At 48.5% G+C, this 17,644-nt stretch overlaps 1 protein-coding gene across 3 annotated transcripts in view; it reads left to right on the plus strand.

Annotated features, from left to right (window-relative positions):
- Positions 1-17,644, plus strand: part of SMAD1 (SMAD family member 1) — a 258,254-nt gene that overhangs the window by 223,209 nt on the left and 17,401 nt on the right. For all 3 annotated transcript variants that reach the window (XM_078676885.1, XM_078676884.1, XM_078676886.1), the window contains one exon: positions 9,134-9,358. In XM_078676885.1, the coding sequence (XP_078533011.1) occupies positions 9,134-9,358 (225 nt within the window). The remainder of the gene's footprint in view (positions 1-9,133; positions 9,359-17,644) is intronic.

Consider the following 17,644-nt stretch of genomic DNA (forward strand, 5'->3'; position numbering starts at 1 on the left):
TCCGCACTCGCCCTATTCAGGAGGAACTAGACCTGCAATGGCGCCAAGTGTCAGGATCCTTCAACGATCTAGTGAGAGTCTCGTCTCGCATGAAAGACAGTCTCCTTTGGTGGAGAGAACCATCCAACCTAAACGAAGGAGTTTCCTTTCTGGCCCTTCCTCCGGATCTAACACTGACCACAGATGCATCCATGGAGGGTTGGGGAGCTCATCTCCTAGACCTTTCAATCAAAGGAAAGTGGACTCCGTCACAAAGAACATGGCATATCAACAGATTGGAGCTGCTGGCGATCTTCCTTGCTCTCAGATCTTTTCTGCCAGTAGTGCAAGGAGAGTCCGTGCTGGTTCAAACGGACAACACAACCAGCATGCACTACATGAACAAACAGGGCGGCACAAGATCTCAGCCCTTGTCTCGGCTAGTTCAGAAGATCTGGAACTGGGCTCTTCGCCATCGAATCTCCCTGACGGCGGTCCATCTGCCGGGGGTTTCAAACATACTAGCGGATTCGTTGAGCAGGTCCACATCATCGACCCACGAGTGGGAGCTTCATCAAGAGACTCTGGACATGGTGTTCCGCCGATGGGGTCGTCCCCTGATGGACCTTTTTGCCACTCCACTGAATCGGAAGTGCCCCGCCTTTGCGAGCTGGCATCCTCATCCGGGGTCCAGCGGCAACGCCCTTCTCATGGACTGGAGCGGCCTGTTCGCCTATGCATTTCCTCCCATACCATTGGTGCCGAGGACGTTGTGGAAGATGCGCAGGCAACCCTGCCACTTGATACTGATCGCACCTCGTTGGCCCAGACAGGCTTGGTTCTCAGAACTTCTTCTGTTGTCCCAATGCACGCCCATTCGTCTACATCCACGTCCGGACCTTCTGTCCATGGACGAGGGCCAAGTCTGCCATCCAGACCCGACCACTCTTCAGTTATGGGCATGGAACCTGAATACCTCGAATTCGCGAACTTAGAGATGCCCAAGAATGCAGAGAGATTCTAGCTTCTGCTAGAGCTTCCTCAACTGTTCAAACGTACAAACTAAAGTGGAAACGGTTTTGCCATTGGTGCGCAGAAGCAAATGTCCATCCACTCACTTCTGCCCCGGAACAGCTGTTGCCTTTCTTTCTAAGCCTTGCTCAGTCTGGCCTCTCTCATGCCACCTTGAGGGTCTTTCTGGCAGCTATTTCACGTTTCAGGCATGATGGCTCAACCTCTCTCTGCTCATCCAGAATTATCAGACAATTCTTTAAAGGTCTCTTCAGGAAGTTTCCTCCTATCAGACGCCCGCCTCCGGCATGGCAACTCAATGTGGTATTGTCACAGCTCATGAAGCCTCCTTTTGAGCCAATCCACAGAGCAGACAACAAATTTCTTACCTGGAAGGTCGTTTTGCTTTTGGCCCTAACATCTTCTCGCCGTGTGAGCGATCTTCATGCTTTCACAATCAAGCCTCCTTATTTGCAATTCAAAACCGATGGAGTATCTCTTCGTACCAATCCCTCTTTTTTGCCAAAAGTGCCTACAGATTTCCATCTGAACGAACCTATCTTCTTGAAGACTTTCTTCCCGAATCCACAGTCACCGGCAGAACAACGCCTTCATTCCTTAGACATCAGTCGTTGTCTAAAGTTTTACATTTCAAGAACTGCCCCTTTCCGCAAATCAGATCAACTTTTTGTAGCATATGGAAGAATGCGAAGGGGACATTCAGTGACAAAACAAACACTTGCAAGATGGCTCTCAGCAGCCATATCCTACTGTCACCAACAAGCTGGCAAGCCTTTACAGTGTCCTGTGAAGGCACATTCGACGAGAGCGATGGCGTCTTCCACCGCCTTGTTTGCCGGAGTGCCTCTACACCAGATTTGCCGGGCGGCAACGTGGTCGAATAGGCACACCTTTACCAGACATTACTGTTTGGATTCCATCAATGAGGCGGATACCGCAGTGGGGCAAGCAGTGCTTCGCCATCTCTTTAAATAAGGTGAGCCTCTGTTCCCTCCTCCTTTTTCTTCTGTGATTGCTATATGCTTTTAAGCTATGTGTTTACTTCTTGTGAAGATGCTTGCAATCCCAGTGCTAAGGAGTTACTGCTATCTATTCTATTCAAGCATGTGAATCTATGAAAGACACCCCTAATACTGGAGAAGAACTATCGTTACTTACCTGTAAACAGGTGGTTCTCCAGTATTGGTGTCTTTCATAGATTCACATGCGACCCACCCTTCCTCCCCTCAGAGGCTCTCTTCTCCTCATACGCTATTATTACTAGTGCTACGAAAATCTGAGGGCTTGAGCTTCTGAGGAGAAGGTTCTAGAGGGTGCTTGAGCCTGATTGGCTGCAGTTTGGACCAACATAATGACACTGATATGTTACAAATGAGTTTTTTCTCTTGTAATGTCTTCCTATGGAAGTTACCATTTAGAGGTTTTACAGTGTATTATCTCTATTTTTATTACTCTATGATATTATCATTTCTGTTATATTAGCAATATTGCTATTTTTATGTACCGTGGGACTCCCACTTCGACGACGGGGAATATTCAAGCATGTGAATCTATGAAAGACACCAATACTGGAGAACCACCTGTTTACAGGTAAGTAACGATAGTTCATATTTGAAATGACCCAAAATAAAAGCATCATCCTTCCACTCACTCCTATCATCCTACTCATGCATACCAACTATCATACCGCACATAATAAAAAGACATCTGAGAAAAATTATTTCTGATTGATACAATGAAAAAGGCGTAGATTAGTTCCACAGATCAACCAAACAACATGTGTCCATCAATATTAATTGCATTCCTTCTTTGGCAGTTTGATCTTGAGTAAAGCTCTCAGATGCTTGTCATGGCCTACGTACGTTTCGGTGAAACCCAAAATTTGATCACCTTCATCAGGACCAGGAGTCTGGGGGTCTGTCTGTAATCAATAAATGAGTGCATAAGAATACATGATATGCTGTGAGAGTTCAAAGAGTTTCAGAACTTCAGTTATTACCACAGGTACCAGACTGCAAAGCTGGCTATTGTGTGCTGAAAGCAAGAGGATGTGGTTGCACAGCTTGAATTATCGGTAGTGGGCTCTTTCATAATGTTCTGTGGTGTGAAATTGCCGTCAGCCCCTGCCACCTAACCCTGTTCAATTCTCATTAATATTAATGATTAAAGAAAGCATTGAGGCAGCCCGAGGACTGGCCTATATATACTAGCTGGCCACACACCCTGCTTTTTCACGGACACTACCCTAGTGTATGCATCACCTTTTGTTTTTATATCCCTGCCCTAAAGCTGTAGAGGTTTTGACATTTCTATCCAGTTTCACTATTCTAAGGTGGTTTTGTTTGAAAACCTTATACATATTGCTCCTGGTCACATTTCTTATTCCCTATGATTAATCACCCATTTCTGTATAATTACCTAATCTCGGGCTCCTCTTTTAAAGCATGTTTTTTAATTACTTCACTATGCCTATATCACTATACCTCTCTCCGTCCCGTATAAATAACTAATTTTATGTATATTCACACGTAGAATTATATATACAAACTTATGGTTTTGCTCACATAGATTATAGCACCTACAATCCGTAGCTCTCCTTTGGGTGCACTATTCTGTCTAAATTTCCTATCCGGAATGGCGCATCCCTCTAATGCAGGCGCATGGCAGCCCATGCAACACCGCCAAACAATGGACCGAACTTTCGTTTTTTTCTTCCTTATCTGATGAGAGTAGTGTTTCATTGTCTTGCCTGAAAACTAGATGCGTTTCCTTTCTTCAGCGACATCTGTCTCCTTCCATCTGTTTCCGCTATCCTGTGTTTACACGCAAAACCTAGAATGGCAACCACTTGCTATGCTTTTTTTTTTTTTGTAATTAAATTCTGTCATGTAGAGCAAACGTTGCTTTTCTTTTCCTGACGGCCAGATTCTGTTTATAAAAATGCTCCAGTGGAGTCAACGTATCCGAAATGTTTAGTTACAAGCGATCAAACCCGTGTTCTGCTTGAGATTTTGCCGGCCTTAAGAGATTTGATTTAACAAGCTACATCCTGCCAGTGGAGTTGGGTAGTTTCCATTGTTGGCCCACGCTGTGAATAGAGAGACAAAACACACCTGCTCTGCATGACTTAAAGCCAGTGCAAGGAAGCCGGTGTGAAATCTGTGTGAGAGAGATATGATTCATGCGGCAGGAATGGCCAGCTGGCAGGCCCTCTCCCGGAGCTCGAGACCTGTGGCAGAGGCTAGCCTTGACTCTTCTGGCATCCTGATGTGTGAAAGTAAAATAACCTCTTGCTCACCACCAAGCCCTCCTTGGGAACAGCCGGGGTGGGGTGTTCATCCTTGGCAAACAGGAACTCGCCTCGTGCATGCTTCCTGATTAATCCGTTTTTTTACTGCTTTGCTGTCTTGGTGTTATTTTTATTTTTTTATTTATTTTTTTTAGCTGCGAATGCATCATTCCTCGTGCTTACAGAAAATAAGAGGAAATCTGAATACTTTATGGTTCTCTAAAATAAATGAGTACTTGCTTATGGTATGTGCATCCAGTCGAAATTTTAGACATTTAAAAAATATAGTTTTTATTTCAAATTCTAATTTTGTTTGCGTGATGCCCTCTCTTAAGCACACGTGTGAATTAAGCTTGCAGCGTTTGGGCCCGTGAACCTTTGATTCAGAGCTTAAAAAGGCAACATAGGACCTTTCAGTGGCCTGCGATCTAGCCATCGGCAATGGCTGCGGCCCAGAACGCTGTGCACCATTCCTACTCCATTCCTGAGCTTTTCTTTGAAAACCCAATGCATCTTAAGAGTTGTAGGCACAACTGAGCACGCACACTGGAAAACAAGGAGGTGTGTACGAAATGCCCAGAACGAGAGCACTGCATCTTTGGCGACTTGGAGCCATCTGGTAACCTTAACCATGGCTGAGTGTCAGGCTTTCTCACCCATAAGTAAGAGCAAAATAAACCAAAACCCAGAGATGTCCAGGTTTAGTGCTTTAATTCGGTAAAATAACTATTCGTGTGGATCGTTGTTTCTGCGCACATGTTCTATTCCCATGAAATTCTTGCATGGACCTATGCAGTCAGAATACAATGCAAACAGTATTCTATGGAGAAGGGAGGAGTTCAAGAAAGAGTCTGTTCAGTGAATAAGTACAGAAGCACCTCTGCACTACAGTAGTCTGAAGTGATGCATAGTGTCTTAAAGGCAACCCAACCTGAGATTGGCACCCGATGCATAGCGCTCCATGCAGGTGAGATAGCAAATAGTCTCTTCATCCATCCAAAGTACAAGGCAGGATACTGCGCATTGTAATGGACGGTTAGTGAAGTTTCCATAAGTGTAAGCTCTCTGGTTGATCCGGATCTGTGAACCTATTGGCTCATCCTGAATAAATGAAGTGTATTTCGACATAGTTCTTATAATTAATGTGAAACTGATTAGTCCTCTATATTATCTGGATGCAATCTGACTCAGTTAGGCTTTGTTCATTATATTACCATTACCCATTCGCCTGCTCAATGCCCACTCATTCACTTAACCCACAAAGTCCTGGTTCCAATTTAGCCAACCCACCTTAGTGTAACACTACAATCTTGGAAAGATCAGCCAACTGGATGGATACCAGCCTACCAGCCTTTTCATGATCACTTCAACTTTGTGATTGGCACCATCGCCCCCTTCCCACCATCCTCTGAGAGAATCATCCTTTCATTAAATGCTCAAGAGTGAAAGTTTTGCATCTACCCTTCGAGAATAATCCCCACCTACACACTGACAACCAAAATCAAATACAAAAAAGCAAATTTAGGAGACATTATTTTGTAATGCACTGGGCTGCCATTTGGGGACAATGTTGCATTTTTATAAAATCTAAAGAATGAGTTGAACTTTCTTTGCATTCCTATCTTAGTTTCTTAGATTTAATTTTGGTAATAACTGCTTGAGGATGCACTATGCCTCTGTATAAATAATAGGGTTGCGTGTATATATGCTTGTGTGTGTGATATTAATTTACACGGCATACCTAATCCTATTATTATTTGACTCTTTCCTGTTCCCTGCTAATGTTCTATTTTGCCACCTAGTGAAGGAGGCGAAACGCTGCTTCTCAAAAAATATTTGTTCGAGGCATATGAGCTGCAGATCACACACTATGCATAGATCGACATCTGGTGTTGGACCAGGATGTTTGCAGTAAGTTTTTGTCTAGTGTGAGCTGACCAGTCTACATTCACCAGAGGTTACCAGAGAGGAGGCTACAGAGGCAACAATAACAAAGGTAGAGGCAAGACCAACAATACCCGATCTGCCTCCAACCCTACCCAATGACTTCCCTCCGCTTCCCCCAGACCATTCCACTCCGGTCGAAGAATACAACAGTTCCTTCCTGTCTGGAGCAACATCACCACAGACAGGTGGGTGAGACAAATCGTTCAGTCAGGTTACTGTCTGGAACTTACCTCTACCCCCCAAACATATCACCCCAACAGTGCCCAATGCCGTTAGAACATTTATCACTGCTCAAGCAGGAAGTCCTTTCCCTTCTTTAGTGCAATTGAACCAGTTCCCCAGCACCAACAAAACACAGGAGTTTACTCTCTATTTTCACATACCAAAAAAGGTCGGCTCTCTGTGACCTATTCTAGACCTCAGCCCCCTAAACCTGTGCATACACTCAGACCATTTCCACATGGTCACACTTCAGCAGGTCCTTCCTCTTCTTTCACAAGGCGACTTCCTTGCTGCTCTAGATCTCAAGGACGCCTACTTCCATATTTCCATTTACACATCGCACAGGAAATATCTCAGGTTCATAGTGGATGGTCAACACTACTAATTCAAAGTACTCCCTTTCGGAGTCACCACAGCTCCAAGGGTATTTACCAAGTGCCTAGCAGTAGTTGCAGCTCATCTAAGAAGACAACACATTCACGTCTTGCCATATTTGGACGACTGGCTTATAAAAGCCAGCTCATACAGTCAGTGTATACATCACACCCACGCCACTATTCAACTACTCAACAACTTGGGGCTTACAGTAAACCATGCAAAGTCTCATCTACAACAATACCTGGGTGCCACAATAAACACATCAAAAGCGCTCGCTTATCTCAGTCCAGTCAGGATAGCAAGCATGCAAACCCTCATAACCAAATTTCAGCCTCAACACTCCAGCACGAGTGTTCATGCAGCTCATAGGGATGATGGCCTCTTGCATATTCATAGTGCCTCACGCAAAATTCCAGATGCGTCCTCTCCAAGAGTACCTAGCACACCAATGGAACCAGGCTCGAGGTCAGCTAACAGATCTGGTGTTGGTAGACGGTCGCGCTGACCCCTCTCTGCAGTGGTGGAACACCAAAAACCTTTCCAAAGGGCGACTGTTCCTAGAGCCAGTTCCACAGATTGTCTTGACAGCGGACACATCGCTCTCCGGCTGGGGAGCTAATCTACTACATCACACCATGCAGGGCAGGTGAACTCCTCAACAGAAGTTACTCCATATCATCCACCTGGAGTTACTAGCCATATTCTTAGCCCTAAAGGCATTCCAGAAGCAAATATCAGTCAACCTGTTTAATACCACCTGTCTATACCAATTGTTGAGTCAGTCCGGGGTTGAGGCCTGCTCCTTCAAGACAAACTGTCAATCTTTTATCACGACGTCTTTGCACAAGAAGTACCCGATGGCAGATATAATTCTGCGACCTTGGACCAGCAATGTTAGTGAAGTTGGTACCAATGAGAGAAGGACCTGCATTTCATTTAGCAGTATTTTACAGTCAAAGCAAAAACTCACTATGCCTTTTCCTTTGATCCTTCATGCATTCTCCTTTAACTCTCCCTGCTTCCCTCGTAGGTAAAGGTGCCATGTGTGCTTTGTTTGCAGCTTTGCTTCTGTTTCATGCATTCCCTCTTTATTCAGCTCTATATCCTCAAAGAGGCTGAAGGGTGCAAGAATCCAAACTCTTGGCTCACCATAATTGAGACCTTGATAAACTATTACAGTGCATCCAGATGATTTCCAGTGTTCGTGTATGGAGCAGCTCTGTCATGGGTGGCGAGTGCTGCCTCATTGAAGAGAGAAGGTTGCATCCACCTGTATGGAGCAGGAAGTGCAGACACCTCAGAACTATGGCAAGGACATGCACCAGTTGGTAGTGCCTGAGACAGTAGAATGCCATATGGGTGATGGGCAGCAGTGGTCTGCACATATTGCAAGATTTTAATAGTAACTGACAAGGTCCAAGAGCAAAGGGATGATTAACCTTGGCGAGGAGTCTGCTGAGGAAAACGGATGCTGATGCAAAGGGGCCTTATTGATACCTGATCTTATTTGTTGGTCCTTGAATGTTGGCTATGTTATATAAACTAAGGCATGAATGAAGTTTTTTTGCTGTGAGCAGGAAGCCCAGGTAAATGCCAGTAACCTGCCTCTTAAATCAAATGATCTATTTCCCCTACCCAGCATCCTTCTGCCTACTCCTCTGCCATTAGGTACAACTTCTTTATACTTATCGGTGCTACGTTAAAATGTGAAATTGAGAGCATGTGCACACGTGTAGAGTACCCTACAACTGCGTCATATTGGGTGCCGGCACTTGTTTAATACCAGCTGTTCATAGCTTTGAGAAACAGTTACCAGTCCTAGCAGTAGATGGTAGGTTAAATCATCAGCGGGGAAGAGGAATGCCCCTTGGATTTATGAGTAAAAGTCACCACAATTCTTTTTGAATTTATTTATTTTAATTAATTCACTGATTGCCATATTGTACATTTTAGAATTGAAAGAATAAAGTGACAGTGACAAAACTGGATTAATTCTTCCTTTCTTAAGCCTGGAGTATGGTTATTAAAATATTTGTAGGAAAATCCTGCTAAAATGTGATAATCCATGTTTTCATAGTAACGTGGAGTGCCAGAAGCATCATTGTGGAAAGTGGATGGCGGCTGGGATGTTTCATATAAATCACAAAGTGTTGTTTTTTTACCTTTAATACATTTACTTTTGCCATTCTACCCACTAACCACAAAGTATTGCTTGTATGTTTGTCTTCTAATTAACATTTTATTACCAGTCGCAATTAACCACAATTAGTGTCTTCTTCCTCCTAGTTGATGTGCAAGCAGTTGCTTATGAAGAACCCAAGCACTGGTGTTCTATTGTCTACTATGAACTCAACAACCGTGTTGGCGAAGCCTTCCACGCGTCCTCCACAAGTGTCCTAGTAGATGGCTTCACTGACCCTTCTAACAATAAGAACCGGTTCTGCCTTGGACTGCTCTCCAACGTTAACCGAAATTCCACAATTGAGAACACCAGGCGGCATATTGGCAAAGGTGTGTTCTCTTTCACTGCTTTTGCCTTCCTTTTGGCAGACTTTTATAAACTGTTTGCTCTTCCTTCCCTCAAGAGTAGTATTTCTGGTATTTGTGAACTGATGCAGTGAAATGTTTGGCCGTATAAGACTGTTTACCTGTATCTACCTAGACTGATTTTGCAGTAAATGATTAGGGCAATGTCTGCCTAGTAAATATAGTGGTTTTTTGTCATTTTAGGATTACATTTGAAAGATATTACTGTTTTAGTATGATCTGGAATCCCTTTTCTTATGTGTTGTTGCCTGAAGAGTAATTTCAAAATTAGTAACGTTCTACATATTGTGTAATTTCTGAGGTGTACTCCTTTGAGAGAACTCATTCTGTATTAGGACAGTTTTCTCAAATGTCTGGATAATAACCTACATTCCCACTCCATCTTAAGAGAGCACAGCCACTCATGACCTCCAGTCAGATTTTTTTTTTAACCTTGTGGTGACAGTGATGATATGCACCACTTTATCAATGCACAAGATGTCACAGGATGTTAGGGGTGAAAAATAGTTCCCCATTATTTAAACCGTGTAACGTTAAATGTTAAATGCAGAAATTATTTCCTACCTGCATTGTTGCATCCAGCGCTCAAGATCCCCTCTGAACTAGATGTGCACTATAAAAGTACCCTAAATCGAAATTAAATATTCCATACTAGGGCAATTGCAGAAATGTATCTGTTGTGATGGGAATGTCACCTACACGTCTACAGTCCTGTTTCCCTTCCTTGGCTATCTGCGTGTATCTGTTATCCTGGACTACATTAGGGTGTGCTTTGAGGCATAGGCCTGCCCCTCCAGAGAAGTGAGGTCCTGTCAATGTCCTGTGACTTTGAGGGTTGCACCAAGCGTGACCTTATTTGTCCGACTGTGGACTACTATCCATGTCATGGGTTTAGCATATAGAGCAATGGTAGTAGTTTACAATGTATGTGAATTCATAGTTTTGCAGCATGAATCCTTTTCTGGATTCACATGCTGTGTATCTATTCTGCCGTCTAGTATTTGGCTACAGAAAAAAAAAAATCCGTTGTCTTTCTTTCTTTTTTTTTTTTTTTTTGAAGTTCAATCAATCAATCAATCAAGGCATTTATAAAGCGCACTACTCACCCGGAGGGTCTCAAGGCGCTTGGGGGGGGGGGGGTGCCGCTACTGCTCGAACAGCCAGGTCTTGAGCTTCTTCCTGAAGGAGAGGTGGTCTTGGGTCAGGCGAAGGTCGGGAGGGAGGGTGTTCCAGGTCTTGGCGGCCAGGTAGGAGAAGGACCTTCCTCCTGTTGTCGCTCTTCGGATGCGGGGGACGGCGGCGAGGGCGTGGTTGGTCGATCGGAGGTGGCGTTTGGGAGCGTAGAAGTTGAGGCGGTTGTTGAGGTAGCTCGGGCCTTGGTCGTGTAGGGCTTTGTGTGCGTGGGTGAGGAGACGGAAGGTGATTCTCTTGTTGACGGGGAGCCAGTGCAGGTCTCTCAGATGTCCGGAGATGTGGCTGCGTCGGGGGATGTCGAGGATGAGTCTGGCTGAGGTGTTCTGGATCCGCTGGAGTCTCTTCTGGAGCTTGGCGGTGGTTCCGGCGTAGAGGGCGTTGCCGTAGTCCAGTCGGCTGGTGACGAGGGCCTGGGTGACCGTCTTCCTGGTCTCGGTGGGGATCCACCGGAAGATCTTCCGTAGCATGCGCAGGATGTTGAAACAGGACGCGGAGACGGCGTTGACTTGTCTGGTCATGGAGAGGGAGGAGTCCAGGATGAAGCCCAGGTTGCGTGCGTGGTCTGTTGGTTTGGGTGCGGTGCCCAGGGCGGGGGGCCACCAGGAGTCGTCCCAGGCGGAGGGTGAGGAGCCCAGGATGAGGACTTCCGTCTTGTCTGAGTTCAGTTTCAGGCGGCTGGTCGTCATCCACTCGGCTACGTCTTTCATCCCTTCGTGGAGGTTGGTTCTGGCGGCGGCGGGATCGTTGGTCAGGGAGAGGATCAGCTGGGTGTCGTCGGCGTAGGAGATGATGTTGAGGTTGTGTTGGCGTGCGATGGCCGCAAGGGGGCTCATGTAGACGTTGAAGAGGGTGGGGCTGAGCGAGGAGCCCTGAGGAACGCCGCAGATGACTTCCGTGGCTGCAGATCTGAATGGTGGTAGGCGGACTCTGTGTCCTTCCAGCGAGGAAGGAGATGATCCACTCCAGTGCCTTCTCCTGGATTCCGATGTTGCTGAGGCGCTGCACTAGGGTGCGGTGGCAAACAGTGTCGAACGCCGCGGAGAGGTCTAGGAGGATGAGGGCCGCTGTTTCACCGTTGCCCAGCAGGGCTCGGATGTCATCGGTGGCAGCGATGAGGGCGGTCTCGGTGCTGTGGTTGGCTCGGAAGCCAGACTGTGAGGGGTCGAGGGATCCATTCGACTCGAGGAAGGCGGCCAGCGGCTTGTTGACGGTCTTCTCGATGACTTTGGCTGGAAACGGGAGGAGCGAGATGGGCCGGTAATTCTTGAGTTCGGTGGGGTCCGCTGTTGGTTTCTTTAGTAGAGCGCTGAGTTCGACGTGCTTCCAGCTCTCAGGGAAGGTGGCGGTGTCGAAGGAGGTGTTGATGATGTCCCGCAGGTGGGGTGCGATGACAGCGTCGGCCTTGTTGAAGACGTGGTGGGGGCAGGGGTCGGTCGGAGATCCGGAGTGGATAGAGTTCATCGTGCAGATGGTGTCTTCTGTGTTGATCTGGGTCCAGGCGCTGAGGGTGGTGGTGGGGGGCGTTGGTGCGGTCGTGGGGAGCGTTGTTTGTGGGCTGAAGCTGTTGTGTATGTCAGCGATCTTGTTGTGGAAGTAGGAGGCGAGGGAGTTGCAGAGGTCTTGCGACGGGGTGATGTCGTTGTTTCCGGCGTTGGGGTTGGAGAGCTCTTTCACGATGTTGAAGAGTTCCTTGCAGTTGTGTGCGTTGTTGTCCAGCCGGTCCTTGAATGCTGTTTTCTTGGTGGCATGGATCAGTTGATGGTGCTTCCGGGTGGCGAGCTTGAGGGTGGTCATGTTGTCCGGTGTTGGCTCCCTTCTCCAGGCTTTCTCGAGGGCTCGGCAGTTCTTCTTGGAGCTCTTGAGTTTGTCGGTGAACCATGGGGCCTTCTTGCTGCCGGGTCTGCTAGGCGGGGTCCTCAGTGGGGCTAGGTCGTCTGCGCAGTTGCTGATCCACTTCGTGAGGTTGTCGGCGGCCTGGCTGGGGTTCGCTGAGCTGGCGGGAGGGTGCTGGCTCAGGGAAGCGGCGAGCTGGTCTGCTGTGATCTTGTTCCAGTTTCTTCGAGCAACCTGTTGCTGGTGGTGGTGGATCGTGGATCTTCTGAAGGTGAAGTGGACGCAGCTGTGGTCCGTCCAGTGGAGTCCGGTGGCGTGGCTGAAGACGATGTCCTTGCTGGCTGAGAAGACAGCGTCGAGTGTGTGTCCGGCGAGGTGGGTGGGGGTGGTCACCAGCTGCTTGAGTCCGAGGTTGGCGAGGTTGTCGAGCAGGGTGGTGGTGTTGCGGTCGTTGTTGTTCTCCAGGTGGAAGTTGATGTCCCCCAGGAGGATGTAGTCAGCGGAGGGGAGGGCGTGCGGGCTGATGAAGTCGGCGATGTCTTCGCTGAATTGTGTGCGTGGTCCCGGGGGTCGGTAGATGAGGGTGCCTCTGAGGGTGGTTTTGGGGTCCGTGTGGATCTGGAAGTGCAGGTGTTCGGCTGTTGTCAGGGTGTCGTCGGTGTTGGTCGTGATGCGGATGGTGTCCCTGTAGATGATGGCGATGCCTCCTCCAGTCTGGTTGCCACGGTCTCTTCGGGTGATTTTGTAGCCCTCTGGGATGGCGATGGCGATGTCGGGCGCTGAGGAGTCGTTCATCCAGGTTTCCGTGAGAAAGGCGACGTCAGGAGCTGAGGTGTCGAGGAGGTTCCAGAGTTCGATGGCGTGTCTGTGGATGGAGCGGGTGTTGAGTAGGATGCACTTGCGGTGGTTGCTGCTGGTGTTCGGCTTGGCGGGTGCTGGTGCGGGGCAGGTCCGGATGCAGGTGAACTTGCAGGCGTGGCAGCTGAAGGGTCCGTGGGTTCGTCTCGGGGTGGCTCGGTAGCATCCCGGGATTCGGCCGGTGTTGAGGGTGGCGGCGTCGTACGTCCGGCGGGTGGGCTGGGGTCTGCGGGGGCCAGGGGTCCTGGCACTGGGCGCGGTCCAGGCGCGGTCGGGCGCAAACGGGCTTACCTTTGGCGCGCCTTCGGCGCGCAATCGGCGCGCCCACTGCGCGTTGGCCACTCTGCCATAAGTGGAGAGTGGGGGGGGGGGCGGAGCGCGGGAGGGCAGCTGGGAGGCGGGAGCGGGGAGGGCACAGAAAGGAAGAGGGCGTGGCCGCGTGAATGGCGGCGGGAAGCGGGAGCGGGGCGGGGGGACAACCAGGGGTAAACACAACAAAGGAGGCAAAATACAATAATGAGGGAAAGGAAAATAAACAACGATCACAGACAGCAGTAGAAATACAGTGCCACGGGCAGCCGAGTCCTACCGAGGACGGCGGAGCCGGCCCAGGGGGGGGGGGGGGGCGCTCACAGAGTGCGAGCGGTGCTATGCGGCAGGGGAGGCCGCCGACGAGGGCGGACCTGCGTGGGGAGCGAGGCTGGGGGCAGCAGCGAGGGGAGAGGGTACCGGCACAGCTGGGGCCGTGCGGCGCAGGAGTGTCCTGCGAGCAGGTCACGCTGGACTGCGCCGTGCGGACCCTATTTATGGACCAGTGGGCGGGAGGGCAGCTGGGAGGCGGGAGCGGGGAGGGCACAGAAAGGAAGAGGGCGTGGCCGCGTGAACGGCGGCGGGGCGGGGGGACAACCAGGGGTAAACACAACAAAGGAGGCAAAATACAATAATGAGGGAAAGGAAAATAAACAACGATCACAGACAGCAGTAGAAATACAGTGACACGGGCAGCCGAGTCCTACGGGGGACGGCGGAGCCGGCCCGGGGGGGGGGAGCGCTCACAGAGTGCGAGCGGTGCTATGCGGCAGGACAGGCCGCCGAGGAGGGCGGACCTGCGTGGTAAGCGAGGCTGGGGGCAGCAGCGAGGGGAGAGGGTACCGGCACAGCTGGGGCCGTGCGGCGCGGGAGTGTCCTGCGAGCAGGTCACTATGCAGGGAATATGCAGTTTCTTTTGCTCGCCGTTGGGTCTGGAAGCACGACCAAGGAGCTCTCTAGAATTATTAGGAATAACAGTAGAAAAAACCGAAAAGCACTGATGAATGTGAAAAAGCCAGGGTAAGAATGCACAAACAGAGACCCGATGGGAGACCGAGCAGGTGAAAAACACATGGCTAGAGAATGAAGACGATAGATGCAGCGAAGGGTCATAGAAAATAACCCTTTTAAATTCTGCCCTCAACTGTCTCCACAAGTTTTCACAGAGGGATTCACATGAGGTCTGCAATCTGTCTGCTGAGGACTACAGGACGAAGATTACGAAGCCTGCACTGAATTCGTGCAGAAGACACTTGATGTATGATGCCGGCAAAGACTAGCTCCCCACTCAATGGCTAGCACCCACAAGGTGCACACATTCCTGAAATACCTTTACCTATTCAGCAAAGACTGAGAGAATGTCTAAGAGGCTGAACCAGTGCTAGAAGTGGAGTCTGTCATTGAAGATGCCACAGCTGAAGTCAAAAGGAGGGAAGCATCAAGAAAGGCAGCGAAAGATGCCAAAAGTAGATAGCAGAAGTTATCAAAACTGCCGAAAGGCTTGGATGTTAAGTCCTTGGACTGGAAGTCCTGGATAGCAGCCTCACTGTCGAAAAACACAACTGAAGGACAGCACAAACTTAAGGAGCTGCACGAGTCCTGACCAAAGGACACGAATGTAGGCAAACCTTCGACGAAGCCCTCAACGCAAACAAGTGCTCGAGAGGGAATGAAGGAGAAGAGCGAATACACGCGGACAGTGGAACTGCCTATGCTGAAAAGGAATAAACCACCCACAGTGGAGAGTGAATAAAGAGCGTTCGAGAACGATCGGAAAAGGCGAAGGCTTGACGTCGAAATGGTGGACCTTCTCCTGAGGAAAAAAGAGTTTAAGGAATCTATGACAAAATTACGTAGACCATCAGGATCCGCAGAGGTGGAGAACTAGCAACCATTAGGAGGCACCACAGACAACACGAAGGAGAGCAGGAGAAAATCTACAAACTGGAAGAAGGAGGCAGCATCGTTCGATTAACACAGCTAGTTCAAGGATACATGGCACGACCTAGACACTGAGTCCCCCGAGGAGGGCGTGGGCCTTGAGGCCTTAATTACCGGACGACCTGTCCTTGTACAACAGCTTTTTCAAAAGAGCAGTTAACATGTATGGAGGAAATTAGAGGAAGAAAAGGAGGAATCAGGCTTTCTACTGGAAACTCTAATGCCTACCCAGAAAGCGTCCCTCTATCTATCAATGTTCCTCAGCATCCTGGACTAGGGGAACAAGGTCTGTAGTGAACCAGCCACAGCAAGAGCAGTAACCCCTCATGTGGAGAAGTACAAGCATTCAACACAGTGAATGTCTTTGTGGATTCAATCACTGTGACAATCACAAAGTAAAGTAGCAATGCCCTGAAACCAGTGGGACCACCAGCAGAGAAAGAGAGCAAAAGACTGAGCCTGGTGGGCAGAAAGACAGAGAGAGGCGGCCACACAATGGAGGATAGCCGACTTCAACATGCTTCTTAACCTCTATGGTCACCAACAGTGGGAAGAGATCGAAGGGCTGCAATAGCACCTTCCAGAGGAGTTCCTCAAGAGAGCCACGGCCATGGTCAGGATGTTAAAAACATCACCAACTCCTGCATCATATCTGCTGTGAATGCAGCAGGCATGGCCAGCGGACAGATGTGCGCGGGCATCACACTTAGGAAGCACGCCTGGCTGAAAGTACTATACCAGGCTTTAAACCAGAGGTTTCAGTCATCAATATGCCTTTCACAGGCGTGGTCCTGTTCGGACAAGCAGTAGAAGCGTAGCTACAACAAATATAAAAGGACAGTTAAACTTAAAAGGCCATATTTTTAAAAGAATTTAGACACTAGAATGAAAAAGATCCACCGTAGGGTTCTGGAGATATCTATTTTACAAGGAATAATAAATCAAAGCAATTTCCGTCAACCGCGAACAAGCCATGGCAAAGTCAACACTAGTCATGGGGGCCAGCAAGGTCCTCAAGATCAGTTACCTTCACAGAAGAAGCATTCCTCAAGCAGTTCCAAGCACTATATCCGCATTGCAATGAATTCCTATGAAAAGGTCCTGATGCGAGGGATTAGGGATGCTGAAGATGCTCTAATGATGCTGTGGATGCGATGCGGTTGACCGGAGTCTTCCTGTAGGGATTCCCCTGTCCATGAAGGTAGTGAGGGGGTCTTGGTTACAGGTTGATGTCCCACGAAGTCCTTTACGGTCTGCCTGAAGTCCAGTCGCCCGTTATCGTGGTCACAGGCCAATTCTCCCTGGGTCGATAACTTGCATTCTGACGGTCCCAGCAACTCCCCAACAGCACTTGTGGGCTCTGCAAATTCGGGTACAACTCTATGCTTTGTGTCTTGGTGCTGCATGATGGCGGTGGGTAGCGACTTGAAGACTTTAGGCTACCAACTTACCCCAGCAGGCTTCTTCAGCTGTACTTTTAAAGACTACAGCTGTACAATGCAACAAGTTAAACTAATTTCAACTTGAAACATAAGTCTGGATTAATGTAATGAGTTGTTTGATACTTTGAAGTGCCCACTTTGGTTGCACCGTTCAGGAGTTAGCACAGCTGAGGGGTCAGCGTGTAGCCTGTACTCGCCGATTGGACGACCAAGGCATCACACTCTAAAGATGTTCCTTTTGCATACATGTCCTGCCTGTATCATATATTGCACCCTGCCTTTGAGCTGGGTAGGCCTATCAGAGGAGTGACTTGTACGCAAGTCCAGGGAAAGTGGTGGCTTTGCCTCGCCATTGCTTTCAATGGCAAAGTCGGGCTAGTAGTTCACGACTGCCAGTAGTGGACTAGGGATTTGTTTTACTTGGAGGACCTCGAGGGGCCCAGGAGTGTTTAACCCTGGGATACATTTCACTTTGTTTAATGTTTCCTCCCTTATTTTTTTGTGGATTTTCTCCATACCTTCTAGGCCTCTCATGATGTACTATGTCAGGTGAGAATGTATTGGGCGCTTTAGATATAGTTTCCTTTTGTATGACCTCTTCTCTATCAATTTGAGACCATGCAATAATATAGTGTCTAAACTGATGGATTGTGCTATACGTGCTGTCTAGTTA

The sequence above is a fragment of the Lissotriton helveticus genome, chromosome 2_1, assembly GCF_964261635.1.
Source record: "Lissotriton helveticus chromosome 2_1, aLisHel1.1, whole genome shotgun sequence".
Classification (NCBI taxonomy): domain Eukaryota; kingdom Metazoa; phylum Chordata; class Amphibia; order Caudata; family Salamandridae; genus Lissotriton; species Lissotriton helveticus.